The following is a 23,310-nucleotide window of genomic DNA, read 5'->3' on the forward strand; positions in this document are numbered from 1 at the left end:
TACAAGGAGTGAAAAAATAAGGAAATGAGAAAATACTTAAACCATTTGGTCCTATTCGTTTGCGGATCCGACGTTCTAAGATCACTCCAATCCAAGACTTCTTTTTTGGCTTTGTAACGTGTAGTTTTCCATGTAGTGTTTTCAGCCTAACCAACCCACAATGGAGAGGACCATTTTGTATAATCTGCCTTGTTTTTAACACGAGAGAATCGCCTTCACCCTTCCCCATCTGCAGGTTTTTCGTTAAGAAGGAGCTTCCAGCGATCGCCACATAAGGGTGAAGATAGGATTTGGTAGCCAAACTGCTGGAATTGGTTCAGAAGACATTTCCCAGGTTTTGCGCTCCATGGATTTTGCCACGGACCTATATTACCTATGACCGCCTACATTACTAATCTCCAAATGATAACTAGCAACAAGTGCCATCTTATTGGCTATCGAAGTCACAACTTTACCTAAGTAATAGTAGACTTGTTTCCTGTCACCGTTGGAATACCCTCTAGAGGGCGGTCGATAGTAATCGTCCATGAACTTTGTTGAACAGGGTCCTTACTATTTTGTATTGCATAACTAAGCACTTGCCTCCTCTCCATAGATCAAGAGCTGCTACTTCGCCGAACACCCTTTTTCTCTGTGCAGTATCCTCCCTTTTGTTGTTAACTTTTCCTAAATTGCAAACCGCTAGCTCGCAGTACCTTTACTTTGTAATCTCAGCAAGATATCGGTAGTCTATGAGCATTATTCCTGCACCTTGGCGTCGGGGCGTTACAGGCTGTGACAAAATTGATGAAGATTTTCCAAGATTTTTCTTCCTGAAAATTTCACATCACTTGACTACTTGTAGCACGTATTTATAGTATTACAAACCTCTTTCAGGCAGTTTTGCACCTTGATTTATTTCGCATACACAATATTAATGTTCTGATTACTAACATTTGCTACTTTTTACCTGTTGCTTAGCCGCTACCTTTATCAATACCTAGTCTCCCATCCATCTGTACCTACATAGATGGGGATCCTTGCATTTTACCTCTTCGCCTAAAGGGCCTCTGTCCATCAATGTCTTTCAAGCACACCCTAGTCTAGGAAGCTTACCCACTAAAACCACTTCCTTTTCCTCCCCGGTGGAATTTCCGAAAACTATAACACTGCGCAAAGCACGTCGCTCTAATTTCTCCTGCTATTAATCAATCGATCGCATCTTCCCAACCAGACTTTCAGGACCTACCTCCCAATCCGATGTCTCCCCCAGAACCTTTCTCGCATTTACAAATGTAGAGCGTTCAAAGAAATAGAAAATGTTATCCTCCATCCTTCCTAAGGAATTGGATAGGGTTGTAATCTGTTCTTTCGTGGCTTCCCTACATGCAAAACTTGATGTTGGGAATCAATTTATGCAACGACCGCCTCTTTTCAAATTGTCCCCACCGTTGTTACCACCTACTCAATAATCCCTTCCTTTTGGCGTTTTTATGTGCCATGTAAAAGAAGTGGTTCGATCATAGATGGGCGTCGTCTCATCAGCCAGATACCGATCAACATCATTCCACCAAACACAAGTGCCGCGGCGTCTGAAACGAACCTGAACAACACACTCTTAGTACGGTTCTTCTGCATGCAGTTTAAACATTAATTTTTTCTCCATTACATATAGTATGGAATATGACTGCCCAGATTTGCACTAGATAAAGCAAAATAAAACTCGCTGCGCTAGTCATAAACATCTTACAAGTGCACCGTGGATCTGCTCCCAGGGCAGAGGTGAGGTAACGTCTGATGAGTTACCTCTGCCCTGGACGATACAGTCAGTTAAATTTTTTGAAAAACTTGGATGTTTAACCCAAAAAAGGGTTCCATGGACAATAGTAGAAGAAGTAAGTTGGTTCCCAAATGGCCTGATCCGTCATCAAGTCGATGCGGACTCAAGGCTCCCCCAATCCTCAAACAAACAAAAGCTGCAGATGCTGTTTAAAGTTTAGCCTAGCGTCTGGCAATGAGCAGTATTTTATAGCTGTGCTTGAAGCAATGGTATGGAAGAAAAGCCAGCCCAATATTCTCCAGCCTCTCGATTATAACGGTGTTTCCTTCAGATTCAATTCAACATCTGAAAAATATTTTGTAGTTACATTCAACACAATATACTCTGCAACATTGCTATCGTTTGCAACCCGAAGATTAAAAACACCATTATAAATGATTTTCCACAATAGTAGGCCCAAAATAGGACCCTATAAGAGTCTCGCAGAAATTTTCTGCCAAACCAATACCCAGCTTGATAGTCTCAATGGCTGATCTCGCACTGTCAAAATGAAACTGTTTGATAAACCCTCTAGTCCCCCAGACTCTCAACAACAGATAACAATGTGCTGTAAACCACTCGCCACAGCATTCCCCCATAGTGCCCAAAAGGCATATGGGTCCTTCCAACGATGGTTTGCCAATTTGAGGTAACACAAGCGTTTACATTACAGAGGGAAGATCTTCTTCACAGGGTCTGTCCCAAGCAACTCTACAAATACAATTTAACAACTTATTTAAAACTTTATTTGGTATTTCATTATCGGCCGGGTGTTTTGATGTTTCCGATCGCGGTGTAAATCTGCAGCAGTTCTTCCTTCTTTACTGATAGTGTCACCAACACTTTTAAGAGCCTCTGGAGTTATTGTGCCTACTTCCCTGCATCAATCACCCTTGGACGATCTTTTACAGAATAGCGAGATACGAAATTCGCGAAGATGAATGGGTTTTGAGTTTCGCCACTAAAATTGAAGCAACTCCACGGATTTATATACTTTACCCTTGCTACGTTGTAGATCTAGCTTAAAGTTCCTATCAACTTCATTGTAAGTGCGCTCCTTAACATCCTCTACATACTGCTCGCTAGGGCTCATAATTCTCTTTTTCGCTGTTGAACCTTCTACTCTGTTACTGTTACCCTACCCCACAGTCCATCATACACCATTTATTCGGAAACCGTTTCACTTATTAACAAGTAAATTTGGTTGGAATATTAAAGCTTTTAACGTTTCCACAACAATCAATTGTCGCTTGTACATTGTGTCCGCGTCTTGTCGCGAAGGTGGACAGATTCTACCTCTGAAGCAGAACATTGTCCGCTTACGGAACCCTGTTACCATTCGACGGTGGAATATGATGAGCCCTAAGCCCCCTTCAAAAGTGCTCTTCTCTCCAAAGGGGTGCCATAAGGTCTGGCTAATTTTCGAGACATAAAAGCGAGTCAAGGAATATCGGAAACTGTGGACGGACGTAATGTACCTGGGCTGCGGTACCGTGGCAAATCTCAAGAAGTCCAGCTAAAGTTATCCTGGAACGCATTAAAGAGCATCTTGACAGTTTGATCGATAGAGAGCATGCTCCAGATATTCCTTGACAAACTGCATAAACACAAGCCAGATACCGCTTAAGGTGTTAATTATTAGGCGGAATTGGCAGTGAATAGGTTACACTTCAAGAAAGGGTGAGAAATGCACTGCTGAATACGCCACGCAATAGATTTCACTATTCCCCACTGGCCAACGGGTGGGTCGCTCATGTCGCAGAAGGAGTGTAGTGTTCTTGGGAAGCCCTGGAGCGAACTTCTCGAAGGCCATTTAACTTTTGATCAGTAAGTCTTTGCTTGTCCTCCAAAAATCACAACCATTTAATGGGTGGATCCCGATACAATAAGTCCGTTGGCTCCTTTTATATCGTCATGATCACAAAAGTAATAACACCGTCTTCTACACATAACTTCAGCAAACTCAAAAGGTACTCGTATCTTTGGAGCAGGTTCAATCCGCAGGGAGTGCAATGTGTATAGAACCTCCTTAACCCGCCCTCAACTTCGTTATGATTGAAAATTGATACTATAAACCACATTCCCAACTTTGATATTCCCATAAATATACCAAAATATCACCGATACTCACCAGACTTCCAAAATCGATTTAATAGATCAAATTATAATATCGAACACATTATGGGAAAAGTGGGCAACAATTCCATAATATGTCATCATCTAATCATACATTTCAAATCAGATTTCCTAATATATAAATTATTCTCAGCGCATCCATTTATAGCTGTGATTTCCAGGAGTACCATTATCTAAACGAACTAATACGTCTGCTCGTAATAAGCTATGCAATATTCACCCCGCAATCATGTCATGGAAATGCTCACTATCATCGGTTCTTCATTCAGTTAATTATCAACAGACCCATCTTTGACATATTATGACTAAATTGATTACATTTGAAGCAAAATGATGCCCATTATGCATCTTAAATGAAGGCTGTCAGTCCTCTGACTGGGTATGGTTCACTTAACAGAGGGTGAAAGGTCGACACATAAGCAAATCGAAACATCTATCGAGTTGAGCGATTTAGGATAGAAATGCAGGCCTGAAATGATTGGAATTTAATTGTGTTATCCTTTAAATATTTCAAGTGATAACTCAACCATATGTTTAATATGTAGTTATCGTTCCATCCGAAATGTGTCTCAGCAACTCTAAATACGACTTATGGAAGAAAGGGCGGATATAGATATCATGGTAAAGAGTATATCTTGACTAAAGCCTCAAATGAATAAATTAGCTCCGCAAGCACTTCAAAAATTAACCAGAATGCGGTGGAAGGTCCACCAGTAACTAATCCTAACCTACAACAACCAATTAGCGGAGTCTGGTATTTCAATTATTGTACAATATCGTGAGGGAGCTTTGACCTTAAGACGACAACCACTTCAGCACGAAGAATAGGAGTTAAAGATACAATGAAGCCAATTAGAAAATAGTGTTAATCTCATCATCATCAACGGCGCAACAACCGGTATCCGGTCTAGGCCTGCCTTAATAAGGAACATTCCGGTTTTGCGCTAAGGTCCATCAATTCGATATCCCTAAAAGCTGTCTGGCGTCCTGGGCTACGCAATCGCTCCATCTTAGGCAGGGTCTGCCTCGTCTTCTTTTACTACCATAGATATTGCCCTTATAAACTTTCCGGGTGGGATCATCCTCATCCACACGGATTAAATGAACCGCCCACCGTAACCTATTCAGCCGGATTTTATCCACAACCGGACGGTCATAGTATCGCTCATAGATTTCGTTATTGTGTAGGCTACGGAATCGTCCATCCTCATGTAGGGGGCCAAAAATTCTTCGGAGGATTCTTCTCTCGAACGCGGCCAAGAGTTCGCAAATTTTTCTTGCTAAGAGCCCAAGTCTCCAAGGAATACATGAGGACTGGCAAGATCATTGTCTTGTACAGTAAGAGCTTTGACCCTATGGTGAGACGTTTCGAGCAGAACAGTTTTTGTAAGCTGAAATAGGCTCTGTTGGCTGCCAACAACCGTGCGTGGATTTCATCATCGTAGTTGTTATCGGTTGTGATTTTCGACCCTATATAGGAGAAATTATCAACGGTCTCAAAGTTGTATTCTCCTATCTTTATTCTTCCTGTTTGACCAGAGCGGTTTGATGTTGTTGGTTGATTCGTCTTCGGTGCTGACGTTACCACCATATATTTTGTCTTGCCTTTATTGATGTGCAGCCCAAGATCTCGCCCCAATCGCCGCCTGCTCGATCTGGATGAAGGCAGTTTGTACGTCTCGGGTGGTCCTTCCCATGATGTCGATATCGTCAGCATAGGCCAGTAGTTGAGTGGACTTAAAGAGGATCGTAACTCTTGCATTTACCTCAGCATCACGGATCACTTTCTCGAGGGCCAGGTTAAAGAACACGCATGATTGGGCATCCCCTTGTCGTAGACCGTTGTTGATGTCGAATTGTCTTAAGGGTGATCCTGCTGCTTTTATCTGGCCTCGCACATTGATCAGGGTCAGCCTAGTCAGTCTTATTAATTTCGTCGGGATACCGAATTCTCTCATGGCCGTGTACAGTTTTACCCTAGCTATGCTATCATAGGCGGCTTTAAAGTCGATGAGTAGATGGTACAACTGTTGTGCATATTCCAACAGTTTTCCCATTGCTTGCCGCACAGAGAAAATCTGATCTATTGCTGATTTGCCTGGAGTGAAGCCTCTTTGGTATGGGCCAATGATCTTCTGGGCGTATGAAGCTATCTGGCCTAGCAAGATAGAGGAGAATATGTTATAGATGGTACTCAGCAATATGATACCTCTATAATTGCTGCACTGTGTGATATCTTCCTTTTTATGTATGAGACAGATAATGCCTCATTGCCAATCGTTAGGCATTGATTCGCTGTCCTATACTCTGATAATCAGTTGGTGAACCATTTGGTGTAATTTGCGCTTCCATATTTAACCAATTCGGCTGTAATTCCATCGGTTCCTGGCGACTTATGATTTTTTAGCCGATGAGTTACACGGATTCTTTCTTCGATACTTGGTGGTAGCAGTATTTGTCAGAGGTTTCAATTGGCGGGACCTCCAACTTGCCGATGTTCTGGTTGTTCAATTGTTCATCAAAGTACTCAACCCATCGCTCCAATATGCCCATTCTGTCGGAAATCAGATTTCCCTCTTTGTCTCGGCAGGATGAGCATCGAAGTGTATAAGGATTCATCCTGCTGATTTGTTGGTAAAACTTCCGCGCCTGGTGCGGTTGCTCCCTGTACTTTTCTAGTTCACAGACTTGTTGGTTCTCCCAGGCTTCCTTTTCCGTCTGTGAAGTCGCTTCTCCGCTCGACGGTGTTCGTGATAAGTCTCTGCGCGTGCCCGCGTTCTTTGAGAATGCAACATTACTATGTATGCGGTATGCGGCATTCTTCCGTTCCGTTGCTAGCTTACATTCATCGTCAAACCAGCCGTTCCGACTCCTTTTGCAGCTGCGGCCAAGTATGTTTGTGGTCGTATCAATGATAACATTCTTCGGGTGGTTGTGAAGATCATTTGTTGATGCTTCATCTCCAGGACCTCTGTTGACTGCGGTTATTGCGGCATCCATTTCCTTCTTAGAGATGTTGCGGAGGGCTGTGTTGTGGATGGCTTCAGTATTAACTCCCACCTGATTGTCAGAGGGGATTCTAGATGGTGTTGTTATTCGAGCTCGGAGCACCATGCCAACGAGATAGTGATCCGAGTCTATACTGGCCCCCTATATGTTCTGACATTCATCAAGGCTGAGAGGTGGCGGCGTTCGATCAACACGTGGTCAATTTGGTTGAAAGTGGTCCCGTCTGGAGAGGAGAGAGAGTGCAGAGTGCATAGCCGTTCGTTATGTTTTCAAAGCCGATCATAGCAGGTTTCATTTTTTGGCTGACTAAGAAACCTACTCCGAGCACATGGTTAACTGGGTGACCGCTATAATATATGGTGTAGCGGCTCTTCTCCAGGAAATCGGTCCCTGTCCATCGCATCTCTTGTAACGCTGTTATATCAGCCCTATATTGGGACAGGGTATCGGCTAGCTACTCATCAGCTTCATCTCTGTACAGGCAGCGCACGTTCCATGAGAAAATGCGCAAATCGTTATTCCGTTGTCGTTGCCGGGTTCGCCCTACCCAACCTCCAACCTTTGACCACCCTATACCTGGTAAATCCCTCAGGTATTCTATCAATGCGATGGAACACAAGGAGAATCAACACGTAGGACCACGGGAAAAACTCCCTCTTGCAATCAAGAAACATAGATATTAATGGTGATAACTAATCTGCACTGTTTATAGGTCCTTAAATGTTAGCTAGTTATCCATAAACTTAGGAAGGATGCATCGCACTATTGAATTTTCTCCTGCCCATAATATGCGAACTGTTAATACTGAAGCCGAGGAGCAAACCAAAATCATTATTCTGTTAAGGGAAGTTGCACTACGTACGTCCTAGAAGAACTATAATATTTCGCCCCTTTTACTGGTTATTGTGTACCTATTAACTATAGTATGCCAAGCAAGCCTATAATCGACAGGAATTTCAATATATTCTCTATTTCCAAGTATTTCAATTTGGGTTGTTGATCAGAATAGCAATGTTCTCGGGCTTATGATTTCTTTGAAGCTGAAGGAAGCACATCTGTCCATGGTGCCAGGAATATACTGCCCATTAATGCAAAGTACCTTTTCCTTGAACCAACGAGCTGCGCGCCCACTCCCTCTTCTGTGAGGGATCCGTTAATGTACCAGGTATGTGAGTGTGTATATGAGGTAGAGGAGATTCAAAGGTATCATCTTAAAGAATCCCTATTTTGACTTAGTTAGTAGTTAGTCTGAGCTCTGGAAAGCGAAGAGCTGGGACCCAACACTGTGGCTCAGTGAATTCTTTAACCGGGTTATTCAGGAAAGAAGAACACCATCTGACTGGCAAGAAAGTACCACTGTTCCAATATGGAAAAAGAAAGGTAGCCCAGCAGAATGTTCAAATTACCGTCCGATCCGGTTACTTTCCCATACCATGAAGATTTTTGAACGCATTCTTGACAACCGTATTCGCGAAATCGTTGAAATAACCGTGAATCAAGCCGAATTTGTCAAGAACTGCGGAACTACTGACGCAATACACGCTGCGCGGTTACTCATGGAGAAACACCGTGAGAAGCATCGCCCTCTTTACATTGCCTTTCTGGATCTTGAGAAAGCGTTTGACCGTGTACCACACGAACTCATCTGGTATGCTTTACGACAACACTTCGTGCCAGAAGAACTCGTGCGCTGGGTTCAATTGCTCTACCACGATCCGAAAAGTAAAGTTCGAAGTATGGCGGGTGTATCAAAACCGCTTCGTGTATCTGTTGGAGTTCATCAAGGAAGTGCCCTCTCACCACTCCTCTTTGTCCTTGTTATGGACACCGTCACACGGGATATCCAACGTCCAGCGCCCTACACACTGCTTTATGCAGATGATGTTTTCCTAGCATCTGATAGCAAAAATGATCTCGAGCAACTTGTTCAAAAATGGAATGATCGCCTCATGCAACACGGTCTCAGATTGAATTTAAACAAAACTGAATTTTTGACGACCGATCCCCATGAAACAGGCACAATCACTGTCAGCGGCAGTGATCTGCCCAGAACTGAGCGATTTAAATACCTCGGGTCAACGCTATCAGCCAATGGAGAGCTGGGTTATGAAATTGCTTCACGCATTAACGCAACCTGGATGAAGTGGCGTTCCACAACTGGTGTCCTTTGTGATCGACGTATCAACGAACGTCTCAAATCTAAAATTTACCACAATGTCGTCCGTCCAGTCGCTCTCTATGGTTCTGCGTGTTGGCCGACCATAAAAGACAATGAACGGCGTCTTGCGGTAATGGAGACGAAGATGCTACGTTGGACTAGTGGCGTCACACGTTTAGATCACATCCGAAATGAGGATATCCGCGATCGTTATGGGGTTGCAGCGATCGTGGAAAAGTTGCGAGAGAGGCGTCTTCGATGGTATGGTCACGCAATTCGTGCAAACGAGAATTCACTTGCAAAGATTGATCTGAACATCGAAGTCGATGGTAAACGACCAAAAAGCAGACCTAAGCAACGGTGGCTTGATACGCTAGATGGGGATTTGAAAGCCTCGAGATTGCACCCAGATCAGGCATTCGATAAAGCCAAATGGCGAAGCCGATCACGACGAGCCGACCCCGCTTGTGAACGGGACAAAGGCTGAAGAAAAAGAAAAAAAAGTAGTTAGTCAATTATGACCAGTCAGAATGCCTACAATACACCTATAAGTCTTCCTGCTTTTCAACAGGCTACATTTTGCGGTATGCTTGTTTGGTTCTGACAAGAAACGTTTGGTGTGTTTAGCAGCACTAATGCTCAGCCACCTATCATTATGGGAAGCTTGTTCCCAGTTTTTGATAACAGCGTTAGCCAAAGCTACTGGCACTCCAATTGCTGGTTTCGGTCCGAGTTTGGGGGAAAATAAACACTCTTTTGCTAAGGCATCCGAGATTTCATTCCCCTCTACACCACAATGACCACAATCCAGTGTATCGAATCTTGAAATAAAACTCAATCCTGAACAATTTTGGAAGTAATGAAAAGACTGCTCAACACCGTCAATGGAACTTGGCTATCGTTACAGATTGCGATGCGCCTGCCCTTCAACCCAAGTTTCCGCCATTTAGATCGCATACACTTCAGACTGAAACACCGTCGCATATTGCCCGAAGGGAAAAGTCCACTTCTCGTTTTTATTCGACAGGTAGACTCCTGCACCAAAACCCTGTTCCGTTTTTGAGCCATCAATGGGGAAACGTCAGCATCTCCTAACACGCATTCTTTTGGTTCGTCTCTACGTTTCAAGATAGCTTTATATCTTCTACCAAACAAATGTACAGGAATCCGAAAACCAGACGGATTGAGTACTCCAAATAATTCTTCAAATGATTTGTGCCCCCACGTCCGTTGTTTAGAGCTGCGTGATGTCGTACTCATGATACCGGTAATACCCAGCCAGAAATTCGTTTCACCTTAACTCATCACACTTTGGATGCATAATGGAACATCGGCCTATTGATAGCAACGTGTATCCACAGTACTGCCTGAGGCCTTAGTCCCCGTGTTGAGGTTAAGGTCCGCTTACTCAGTCCATAAGCCATGAGAGGTCTTTTCATCTTCATCTCTACATATTTGTTCGAAAGAAGCTCCTTGTCGAGAATAACTCCCAGATATTTCACTTCCTCGGAAAAATAAAGGGTTGTACCCCTTATCGTTTAAAGGGAAAGACCATTCAGTTTCCTCCTTTTCGTAAACAATACCATTGTGGTTTTATTTGAATTTACTGAAAGTCCATGCCTGAGACGTCAATTGTCAACGGTTCGTTGTGTATTTCTACACACCGTTCCGATATCTCGACCAACAACTAGCACACGGCATAAGCTTGAGCGTATATTGGCAGATTTTGCTGTTCGCATAAAAGTGAGTCGATCAACATACTCCACAAAGGCGACGATTGCACACCTTGGGGCCAGCTTTTCGGGCCAACATACAGCAATTTTTACGTTTGCATAGCATAGATCCACTTAATTACAGTTGTCTGAACTTTTTTGACTTTGAATAGTCATCTTTCCCAGGCTTAAGTGTGAAGACTACCTTAACCTTCTACCAAGAGGTAGGCACTTAGCCCAAAGCAATACATCCTCCGAAAATATTTCTTACGAGCTGCTCTAAATGCTCGACGTCCTCCTTTAGCATCGCTGGATAGATGTCAGCCTTGACACGTGCTATGAAGGGTTCAAAAGAAAACATAGCAGCTATCGCCTTTTTAGAGTACCAAACCATGTTGTCCCTTAGTTTCTATAATTTGGGTTACCGTCTAGAAAGGGTACTGTTTTGCTGCACTAGGTGCTCATAATTCTTAGGCTACTTTGGATTCTGCCACATTTTTTTCTACAGAAAAAGTTGTTATGTATCTAGCAGCATTTAGACTCTACTACCTGTTATTATGGGAAAAATATTCCCAGTTTTAAATGATAGTCTTAGCCAATGCTTTTTTGTCACACCTTAACCCACCACACTACGGATGCATAAGCGAACATCGGCTTAATAATAGTAACGCATATCAACATTACAGGTCTATCTTCACCACTCATAGGCTGTGAGAACTCGTTTCATCTTTCCCTCTGCATGTTTGTTCAAAAGAACCTTTTTATCTATATTTATTCCCAGATATTTCACTTCTTCGGGAGCGTACAAAAAGTTTACCAGTACATGGCGCCGTTTGGCACATATCAATCCATCTTTCCTCCCAATGAGGATTACTTACCATTTCCCTAAACAGAATACGCAATAGAAATAGAAAATCCAAGTTGTAACCAGAATACCGGAAGCTAAATCTAAATTTCTTGTAAGGGGTAAACTATATAATCACTCTATTATATTCGCAACAAGTCGAGCAGCAGATCCCAGCATAGAAAAATAAATTGTAGTCAATATTTTTATCAATGTTGCCGATGCTAACATCAAACGTTGGTAGATCTACTTCTATGGCAGATGGAGGCATCCTCAACGAGCAGGCTCTGAATTAGACGCCTCACGCGCTTCTTGTTGCTCCACCCGCGACAGCATCGCCTATGTCCAGACTGCCGTTCCGCCTACGACCTAGCCCATAACGCAGCCTGCTACGCAGCTGGCCACCGGAGCAATTCCGAAAAAGTCTCCGATGCTGCCTCGCCTCCGCGCGCCTTCAACGGGATATTATCAGAATTGTAACACAACTGTCCAACCCTTTGACATCGTTCCCGTCATTGACGAAGCATCACATCTCGTCGGTGCTTTAAACCCTGACTCTTCATCCACTCCTGTCAGTGGTGCTAGTTAAAGGTGGCCTTCCCACCACAACAGCGATTTGCTTCCAGGCTAGCGTTCGGCACTTCTGCCAACGAGGTACAGATGTACATAAAAAGCAAGGTGTTGGCACACAATAGCAATGGTTAAACATTGTCTTGTGTCAAACTGACAAAAGACAGCAACCCCGGCCGAGTGATAGCTTCTTTTAAAGTCACATATCTGTACGAATGTACTTACGACAATTTTTCCAAAGGTGTGTCCATTAAGCCGTACAAGCGTAGCAACTCGTGAAATGGCTCTGTGTCCACTGTCTGTTTGCTTTATCAAAATTTAAGGGGTTTAAGAATCAAGCTAGGGGCTTTCATTTTATCCACGCTGGCTTAGTAACATTGTGTAATTTGTATTTCTGAAACCTGGCTTGACGATAATATACTAAACTCGAAGCTCCTCAAAGGGTATTTCATTTTCCGCTGCGACAGGGACCGGGCTCCATCATATAAGTCCACTGGTGATGGAGTCCTAATTGCAATAAAAGGTCAACTCCGCGCCAAACTCGTCTTTACCTTCTCTGGCTCACCTTATGACTGTGTTGCCCTACGTGTCTCCCCACCTAACTCTACTCCGTCCATTGTATCTTGTATCCGTTCCCTGTGCTAGCCCTTCCCACCTATACGAAGGATTGTTTGACAGCTCCTCCTCTGCGGAAATTTTAACCTAACCATGCTCAACTGCCCAACTCTCTTCCATTATGGACATTTGTTCTGCCCTGAATTTCAATACTTCCAAAAACTTCTAAGACCATACTCTCGATCTCTTCCTTTCCAAAGTTCCCGAACGCCACCCCTCTCCACCTCCTTGCCAATCCCAGTGTGTCAAAATTAACGCTCACCTCCCCCACTTGAATTTTAAGCAGAGCTCCCCCACGTAGACTCCAAACTGCGCGAAAATCTGTTCAATTCCCCAAAGCCAACTTTGACGTTTTCAACTCAGCCTTAGCGTCAATCAACTGAGATAACCTATTGTCTAACACTACTCTGTAATGGGGAAAAAACTAAAAATAAAAAGGCTAAATTTGTTCTTTAAATGACGAATAAAAAAATGTTTGCTACCCATATACCGGTATTTCGAGGACCAGTTGTCCTCTTTTTCTAAGTGAGTTTTAGTCTGACTAAAACTGTGGAAGAGGACAACTGGTTCTCGAAATACCGGTATATGAGTAATAAATAAACCGAAAAAACGACATAGGTACATAACAGAGGAAAAAAAACTACTCTCTAAGTTCTTGGCACCCTTTATAATCTCCTGTTCGATCTACTCTCCTGTTTTATTCCTCCTTCTCCGTTTTTTCTTTATCATTACCCAGTTTAGTTCAGAAGTTTAAGGTTTCTAGGAATGATGCTGATCGTGCCCATTTCAAGGCTATGCGCTCCACTGTGAGGTCGAAAATGAAAATAGCACATATTAGATACTTGCTGATCGTCAAGACCTTTGCCCGCGATAATTTGAAACCATTTTTGTCCCACACTCATCATTCCCGTAACCCTACCTAATCTTTCTCTTCTTCCATCAACTTTGCTCACTCCCCTGCCAACACCCACAATAATCCTGCAATCTTCTTACTTCGCTTCCGTGCTTACTCCCTCAACCACTGTACCCTCTACGCCTTTTCTAAATGCAGACTGCTCCGAATCTCTCGCCATTTCTTTCCTTACGGGTTCATCAGTTGAGTTTCCCATTGGGAATTTCGACATCCATATCGGACCTGTTGCCGATGAGCTTCCTAACCTCTTCCTTGTTAACTGTAAATAACACATTTCCCTCCCTCTGTGTATCATCTTCAGCAAAAGTTTCGCCGTTATCATCTCTATCCAAAAAAGCGGAGACCCTTCACTAGCTATGAACTACCATCCCATCTCTGTTCTCTCGTCTAATTCCAAAAATCTCAAGAGATACGGCTACGAGTGGCTGAGCGCGAGGTTCGGTCAACTCATTGTGAAAGAACAACACGATTTCGTGAAATATCGATCTACTGCTTTTGACCTTTACCAACTTCGATTAAATGTCCGTATGTCCATATTTGCTGTACGCTGACGAATTTAAATTATTTGCCTCGTCTCCGCTGGACTGTGCTCTTTTGCAGTCCAACCTTGATACTTTGGTTCGTTGGTGCTCGGTTAACAACCTGACATTGAATGTCAACAGATGCCACTGGATCTGCTATTCACTTAAACCCTCGCCAACATCTTTTCCTTACTCTCTTGGTGGATTATAGTCAGCAAAATATAACTTTATAATTTGAAAAAAACAATATCGAATCGCCTGAATACTCATTGATAGCTCCACAAGCACTTATTTCCGTTAGTCTGAAAAGAGTATTTATACGAGGGAAATATAGAAAACTCCTGCATATATGGCCCTGTATCAATTGAATAAGGAATCCTCTCAAAAATTTCAAAAAGTCTTATCCAGTTAACAGCCTGAGGAGGTTTTTCTACATTAAATCTTAAAGAAGTTCAGATCATAGCACACAGAATTCCAAAATATAAAAAACATTGACTTTCTCGTTCACAGGATAGTAACATTGGACATTCAAGCACTCGAAATAATGAACACATTGCGATTCGCGTGCTGAGCCCCAGGAACTATGGCAGCGTTGACGACCACAGTAAAAAGGAGGAAGCGCGACTGACCTACAGTTGGTACAACCTTGACATTTTTGCTGAAGTTCATAATGCCGAAGGATCATTGATTACCAACACATGCCGAAAACTAAAAGAAATAGTATGCAGGCAAAGGCGAATACCTGCACCACGGAAACAACTGCTTAAAAACGGTATGGAATAGGACATTGTTTCCAGGAAACGTCCTATTCATCTAGCCTGGTATTTTTAACTTTTCAAATTCTCATAGTTTTCGGTGTTGCGCATCCGGGCGAACTGCTTGCCATCATGGGAAGTTCCGGGGCTGGCAAAACAACACTTCTTAATGCGTTAGCCTTCCGTGTACCACCAGGTGTTCAAGTTTCACCTTCAGCAGTGCGGCAACTCAATGGATGCCCCGTAGGAACTGAACAAATGCGAGCACGTTGTGCTTATGTCCAGCAAGACGACCTTTTCATTAGTTCGATGACAGCGCGTGAACATTTGATTTTTCAAGCTATGCTGAGGATGCCACGATCTATCCCCTATTATCAAAAAATCGAAAGGGTCGATCAAGTTCTGCAAGAACTTTCTCTGGCAAAATGCCAAAATACGCTCATCGGAGCACCAGGACGTATTAAAGGACTTTCAGGAGGTGAACGCAAGCGGCTAGCTTTCGCTTCTGAAGCATTGACAGATCCACCATTACTGCTTTGTGATGAACCCACATCGGGTTTAGATTCATACATGGCCCATAGTGTCGTTCAAGTACTTAAACGATTAGCCGAGAAAGGGAAGACAATTATTTTAACAATACATCAGCCATCTTCAGAGATATATGAAATGTTCGATAAGTTGATGCTGATGGCTGAAGGACGAGTTGCTTTCCTAGGAACTCCAGATCAAGCTACAGATTTTTTTGCACAGTAAGTCCCTTCATTTGTCCCCAAAAGAAAAATATTTTATTTAAATCATTTGTCTCACTTTATTATTGTCTCATTTCAGGCAAGGAATGATTTGTCCTGCTAACTATAATCCCGCGGACTTTTTCATCCAACTTCTAGCGATTGCACCCGGCAAAGAAATCGAGTGCAGAGAAAGCGTGAACAAGATTAGCGATAATTTTGCAATTGGACCGTAAATTTCAGGAAAGATACTGATTCAGTTCCGTTTTATACTTTCTTATATTTCAGTATAGCCAAAGAAACATCGGAAATTTTTCGACAAAGTACAAGCCAACTCACCAGCTTTAGTACAGAAGTGTCAATCGGCTATAGGGCTACGTGGTTTACACAATTGCGAGCAGTTCTGTGGCGCTCTTGGCTCACGGTCTTGAAGGAGCCTCTTTTAGTTAAAGTTAGATTACTGCAGACAGTCGTAAGCTTCCACCGCCCGAGAACGGAAAAAGTGCAGTACATTGGGTTGTTTCTTATTTCAGATGATCGCATTGCTCATAGGCTTAATATTTTACGGACAAACACTAACACAGGACGGAGTTATGAATATCAATGGAGCGATATTCTTATTTCTAACAAATATGACATTTCAAAATGCTTTTGCTGTAATTAATGTGAGTACAACTTCCTTGTTTTTTTTTGTAATACTTTTTATCTTCTATTTCCTTAATTGTGGAAAATATTTGTAATCAACCTTGCTGGACACTGTCCCTTCCAATGGAGTTCACAATGAGTAAATGCTCTCTCTACTTCTAAGTGAAGAAGAAGAACCAGATGGAACTACCATCCCCATGCCCCCATTTAGGTATTACTTCAGGGTGTGAGTTTACCTTTAGACCATTTCACCTGCAGCCCTTTGGATTTTGCTCCTTCAGTAATTAGTCCGAATCAGGTCCCGCGCATCGTTCACAATTCGTTTTTCACCCGCGAATCTCGAGCAGTGAAACATCACGTACTCTGATTGGAATCTTCTAACGAAGTACCCCGACTACAATAATTTAGGAAATCATCCAATCCAAAGATTAGTATATACCATTTGTAGCAAACACCTTCTCCCCGTAAAGAACTGAGTAATTTGGTAGCTGAGCGCCCCGTACCACTGCTCCAGCCATACGTTATGACGGAAATTACCCTGTGCGTCGAAGTCAATCGGTTCTTCGAAAACTTGTCCTATCTGCATTACAAGAGATCATGCGATTCTGACCGAGAGAGAATGTCGACTGAAATCACAGCCGCCATCACCACCCTCATCTAATGTATTTGCAAAAGATCTGAAGATCTTCCAAGATGTCCACCTGTACATATGGGATGTATTGCGGAATGAATTCCAGCTAAAAGCAATCTTTTATAGTCTTTCTGTCTGTAAACATTCTTTAAATGCCACAATGGTACCAACTGCCTTTTGAGACCCACACTGTAGGTCCTCCTTAGTTGACGGTTTTAAGGTAATGCTGCTGTGACTCATATTTGGTTCACACTATCCTAGAAATAATTCTCGACCAAACTCGAAAAATATCCAGGAACAAGTTCACCTTCATCTCCCAATTGGCGAAGTTGCCTAACACTTACTGCAATGAAATGAACGCGACTAAAACTTCACTGGGGCTCCGATAGGTCATTGCCTCTTTGGAGGCAGGGTAACATATATTACAGAAGATGCACGTAGATCGGAGGGTATGGTGCTGGGCTTCCAGTTGGTTTCTTGAGTTTGGGAAATAACACCAACTTCTGCTTTTTCCACTGGGGAGAACATTTTCGGTCAGGCCTATTCTTCACAGGCAGCTTCCGCGCATCTTTGGGAATGGTATCCAAATCTGGGGATTTATTATCTCTAACCCTACCACATATTTCCTGCAGTTCCTTCTCAAGAACTGGAGGTGCGATGCAGTCATTAAATTGGACCATCGTATCCCTTAGTTGTTTTAAGGGTAAGAAAACAAAATGGAAAAAAATTCTTTGAGAAGTCACCTGTGATAATCTCTGCCTTCGCAGCAGTTTTATTACCACCCTACAAGCCCCACCCCATGGGTTATATTGGCATTGTAACACAGCTATTTGAAGCAGCATTGAGTAGCAACAAGTTCGATGTTCGTACACTTGAATCCAATCCCCCCCCCCCTTCCATAAACTCACTGTTAAAATCAGAGCCTATCTAAGCTTCTGTCCACACAAAACAAAGAAGGTTACCCATTTAATTACAACAAGCGCATGATAAAGCAAGGGTGGAAACGAGCGAATGAAATAGTAAAAATACCAGTGAACACTTGAAACTACAATGAAGAAAAAGGCCACGTTTCTGGAAAAGCTAATCTGGCAGGAATAGCCGCGAAACTAATGAATGAAAAATGGAAAATGGATAAGGGTTCCCAGCAGAAGGAGGAAAAAGCGTAGCGCCAAAAATAATAATTATTTTCAAGTAAAAAGATGTGTCCTATACAGATATAATTCGAATAGTAGAAAAGTTCCTAAATTTACGGACTTAGAAAGAGGATTCAGACGCGGCAAAGTAGAGAGCAAGATGGAGCAAGTTGAGATTCAAGCCAGAAAGCAGGAGATAACTATCGAACGCAAGAACCCTTGAGGGGTAGATACCTGCTCAACGTTGAAGGAGCAATTCGATTTTATCGATATAAAACAAAACGCCATAAAAAGGATCGGACGATCTTACTATTGTAGGCAGACTGCGATTGTTAGTTAGTCAATGTAAACAACGGTTACAGGGAACAGGTAGATCTTAAGAGATGATTCAGATATCTCAATTTCGGCCACTTTGCAGCAGCATGCGCTAGTGAACATTGCAGTTGAAATGAAGAAACTACAGGCGCAGGTTCGCATTATCAAAGATTGCACCAGAGATCCAAGATGCATGTTACGCAAGGGGAAAGGGAGCGTGGACGACCGAAAAATGCAGGTGGAGGCAGATATCCGGGATGGAGGATGATGCGAATAAACCTCAACCACACCGAGGCAGCCCAAGATCTGCTTTCACAAACTATTCAAGAGTTTGTGAACAGTACCAAAAATGTGGTAGCGTAACCCGCTAGAAGGAAGGACGGATACAGCCGTACAAGAAACCATGTCATTTCGGGAGTCTATATCCACAGCTGCTATGCTCCTCCTAGTACCACAATAGCACAACATGAAGAGATTTTAAACAGTCTAATGTTGGACGATCGTAGCCCTGAAATACCAACGATTGCCAACGATTTCAACAATTGGGTTATAGAGTGGAAAGTCAAGTGAGGAACACCAAAGGCCAACCCCCCCATCGAAAGCTTTACAGAGTTGGCTAGTACGAGCCAATGTTCCGAGGTAGAAGATTCACTTCGCTCGCCGATCTGATATACCCCACTAGCTTATTGATAAGAGAGATGGTCTAGCAGGTCGACATCGGAAGCGAAGGAAGCAACAAGGAATAGGCATTCCGTGGAGCGTTAGAAGGAGATCACGACATGAAGGGAACCATTGTCGAAATGTTGGGACAACAACAAACCACGTAATATCGATATTGTTATCATCGTTTCTGCAGGAGACTTCGTCATAGGGCAGGAGGGAAGCCGCAACATCGCCAGAGGAGAAATGCTGAGATTTTCGAAATATCCTTAAGAAGTTTATACGGAGAAGCTACAGGTAGCAATACCCGGCACCAGTACGAACCCTGAGGTGCTGCTGACAGGGTTATAATGAACATGATATGTGGGAAAGAATTGACCCAAGGTACACATATGCGACCCTTGTTGAAATTAACTACTCTTACTCTTTTTCCAAAGTAGAATGATAATGAACCTCAACCAACGGTCCAAAAGGATGTCTTTTCCTAGCCTGAGGTCACTCTGAGAAGAAACTAAAGGCGATGTGCGAGTGATTAACAAGCATATTAAAATCGTGTATGGACCCGGCGATATATCCGGATAGCTCAGTGGTTAGAGCACTGGGTTGTCATACGGAAGGCCGCGGTTCAAATCTCGCTGGTGGCAGTGGGATTTGTATCGTGACTTGACGTCGGATGCCAGTCGACTCAGCTGTGAATGAGTACCTGAGTCAAATCAGGGTAATAATCTCGGGCGAGCGCAATGCTGACCACATTGCCTCCTATAGTGTTCTGTAGTGTACCGTTACGGTCTTGAATGAAGTGCTCTAACACACTTCAAGGCCTTGATCCAATATGGATTGTTGCGCCAACGATTATTATTATTATTATTATTATGGACCCGGCGAGTGAAAGAGCAGCCTTCTTCATATCACCCTATCCGCCTTTAAGCAATGTATGTAAATAGTTTGCGGGGGGGGAGGGACAATATACAAAAGATTGTTCCCGTTCATCGTGCTTTCAGGTGGTCTATCAGAGCGTTTATGTGAACTTTCGCTAGCCCGTGCTACAATCGATGCAATGATCGTGGATTTCGATCAGGAGGCGTTGTCCGTTGATAATTGCTGTGCAATGGTGACGCTAGATATCAGTTGGACCAGCAAGCGGTGAATTAAAGGCACTCTAAGTGCCCGTGGCTAGTAGATTCGGGGATGTTTTAGCCCTCAGAGAGAAATCTCTGGCACGAGACGGATACAAAAGCCGCAAAAGCACACTGTAAAAGTGGCTGGTCATCAAGTTTCCGTGTTGGGGCCCCGCTAGCGAATGCAATGCACGATTGAGTACTTGGCCCTCAAATGTTAAAGCAAGCAACGTTGATTGGTTTTGTAGACTGATCTGGCGGTTATTGTAGTTGTGAAACACACCCAAAAATATGCAACTACATTAAGGTGAAACCCTTCATGCTATCAAATCATGTTTACGAATGGTTAACCTAGACCTGGTGGACAAAAAGCAGAAACAGTCCTCGTTATCAATCGCTGAAAATAATAATCACGAAGTCGTCTCAAACCCGATCTTGAAATACCTGGGGCTGATGATCAATGTCAAGCTGACTTTCAAAAACCACTTGCACTATGCGCGAGAGAAGACAGCAAAGGCTAGTTCATCTCTAGCAAGTGTGATGCCTAACATTGGAGTGCCACAATGTAATTACCAGCTTCTTATGGTAGAGTTGGTGAAATCCGTTCTGCTCTGGGCGGCTCTTCTAATTCCGTACATCGAAAAATGGGTCGAGTGAAAGCAGGAAGAATTGAATTAGCAAATGCAGCACTCAGTGATTTCAGGAACTATTTAAATCGCTTCGGATTTGATTAGTTTCTCGACTGTTTCAAATGCCCCGCTACACCTGAGGAACTAGAGCACATTGTTCGAGGTTCATTGGGGCTGACCGACGATCTCAACGCAGATATCGGATCCTTGTAGAGTAGATGCTGGGATCAGGAGCGGTGATTGCGGTAAAAGCCATAATGACCACAATCGAAAAGACACTCCAAGATGTACAGCGAGCCCGAATGCATAACCCAAAAGAGCCCTTTACACGAAGTACAACTTCATGTGGTCCCGCAGGGGAATAGGTTGAAGAGTGGGGCTGGTGTAGTGGGTGCATATCTCACAACTTGTCTCAGCTGTATCTAAGTTTTGCATCTCGACTCATAAAAAAAACCTTAAGCTTTTACCCCGGATTGGGTCAAGAGAAGTCTCTCGGACCCCTAACCAGATATACTATCGGTGATGCCAATCCAAGAGATGTTCAGTGACTGTAACACACCACACAACATAGAAATTAGAATTAATTGTATACTAGGAAAGGTGTCTAACAAAAATGTCAAAATACGGAGTCAACCGAAATTGCAAAAAAAGATTGACCTTGATGTCATCCTAAGCAGAAGCAGCGCTTTATGGATGTACAAATCAACCAAAGACCTCACCATTCTATGCAATGAAGAAGTAGGAGCTCATAAAATAAAAAATTTAATTTTGAATTCTGATAAAGCGACTATCGCCCTAGAAGGCCATGGTTCATATGCTTATACAGAGAATTCAAAGATTCGCGTTACTACTTGTTGTGTGGTAGTCCTGCATATTTGAACAAATTCTCTGACAGAACAACTATTGTCAATCCCCTATTGTCATAACTCTCTACTCTAAAAAGTTATCTCCATTGTAATAGAGAACACAATGATGAAATGGACAGTTGATTCCGGAAATACAGTATTTGCAATTTGTCCTTAATCCGTTTCTTTTATTTAATTCATGTCCTTTGAAATAAATATCATGCTAAATAACCCTTTCTTTCAGGTATTTTGCTCAGAACTACCAGTTTTCTTGCGAGAATATCGAAGTCGTCTTTACCGTTGCAGTACTTATTTTCTGGGAAAAACCCTTTCCGAACTACCACTATTCCTGGCTGTACCAATAATATTCACATCGATAGTATACCCAATGGTTGGGCTAAGACCAGGATTGCATCATTACTTAGTAGCGCTGGGATTAGTTTGCCTTGTCGCGAACGTGGCCACCTCATTCGGTTATCTCGTATCCACCTTCAGCAGTTCCACCTCCATGGCTTTATCAGTTGGCCCGCCGATCATTATTCCATTCCTGCTCTTCGGAGGATTTCTTCTCAATACTGGGTCGGTTCCGGCATATCTGGAATGGCTTTCGTATTTGTCCTGGTTTCGATATGGCAACGAAGGACTCTTGATCAATCAATGGGCCGATGTGCAGCCTGGCGAGATAACTTGCACAAGACCTAACGCAACGTGTCCTGCATCGGGAGAAGTTATTCTGACTACGTTCAATTTTGCAGCAGAAGATCTTGTTTGGGATGCAGTTGGACTAGTTTCCTTGTTGGTATCATTTAGATTGGTTGCATTTTTGGGATTGGTTATGAAAGCGAGAGGCGTCAACTAACCCAAAATGATGTTAGCTCAATTTTAACTAGACTGAAGTTTGACTATTTTTGAATTATAAAAGATACCAGTTCCATGTGAACCGAATAGTTCTCCACTTCCTGGATGAAGCTTGTCTTTCACAATATGTCTACTGATATTTCTTTAGTAGCAGATCTACAGAGAAGAAAGAAAGCGAAAACATTCATTTTTGTTTTTGTGTAACTATTTAATGTATTTAATATGAAAATCATAGTTTAAAGGGTTTTGTAAATCGCCATTTTGATGAGCCAAATACCACCGGTGTTGAATTTGTTATAATAAATACTCTTGTTCTGTATTCTGAGTTTATTTCGTTTCACTCTTCTTAAATAAGTTATTAAAACCATTTTCCACTACTAATTCACCATCACAAAAAATTTGCACGAAACAAATCCTTGTTTTAACATTTGGGCTCTCACCGGGAAGATAGAGCAACTTGATTGAGAGCCTTTCCACAGAGACTCATCGACAACTACGCTCTACAAGAGAACGATAGAGGGATGACAAGGGTTACTACAGAGGACCAGTACAAGACAATAACGGGGTACAAACGGCACTTTTTTGGTAGCCCAAGTACTCAATGTGTCCTTGAAGAAGTCGGGCGGTTTGATGATTGGCTAATGAAGGTCATTATCATTGTAGCTCATTTTAGCATAGTCCATTTCTGAATTCCTGCGACCATACCATCATTGCGGG

At 42.8% G+C, this 23,310-nt stretch overlaps 1 protein-coding gene across 1 annotated transcript in view; it reads left to right on the forward strand.

The window, feature by feature from the left end:
• LOC119658012 (protein white) overlaps positions 1-22,916 on the forward strand; it is a 57,845-nt gene extending 34,929 nt beyond the window's left edge. Inside the window, exons 2-7 of the mRNA XM_038065238.1 lie at positions 14,787-15,048; positions 15,126-15,780; positions 15,860-15,991; positions 16,048-16,231; positions 16,293-16,424; positions 21,980-22,916. Of these exons, the coding sequence (XP_037921166.1) occupies positions 14,787-15,048; positions 15,126-15,780; positions 15,860-15,991; positions 16,048-16,231; positions 16,293-16,424; positions 21,980-22,594 (1,980 nt within the window). The 3' untranslated portion in view covers positions 22,595-22,916. The remainder of the gene's footprint in view (positions 1-14,786; positions 15,049-15,125; positions 15,781-15,859; positions 15,992-16,047; positions 16,232-16,292; positions 16,425-21,979) is intronic.
• The last annotated feature ends 394 nt before the right edge of the window (positions 22,917-23,310 follow it).

Source organism: Hermetia illucens, chromosome 5 (genome assembly GCF_905115235.1).
Source record: "Hermetia illucens chromosome 5, iHerIll2.2.curated.20191125, whole genome shotgun sequence".
In the NCBI taxonomy this organism is placed as follows: Eukaryota; Metazoa; Arthropoda; class Insecta; order Diptera; family Stratiomyidae; genus Hermetia; species Hermetia illucens.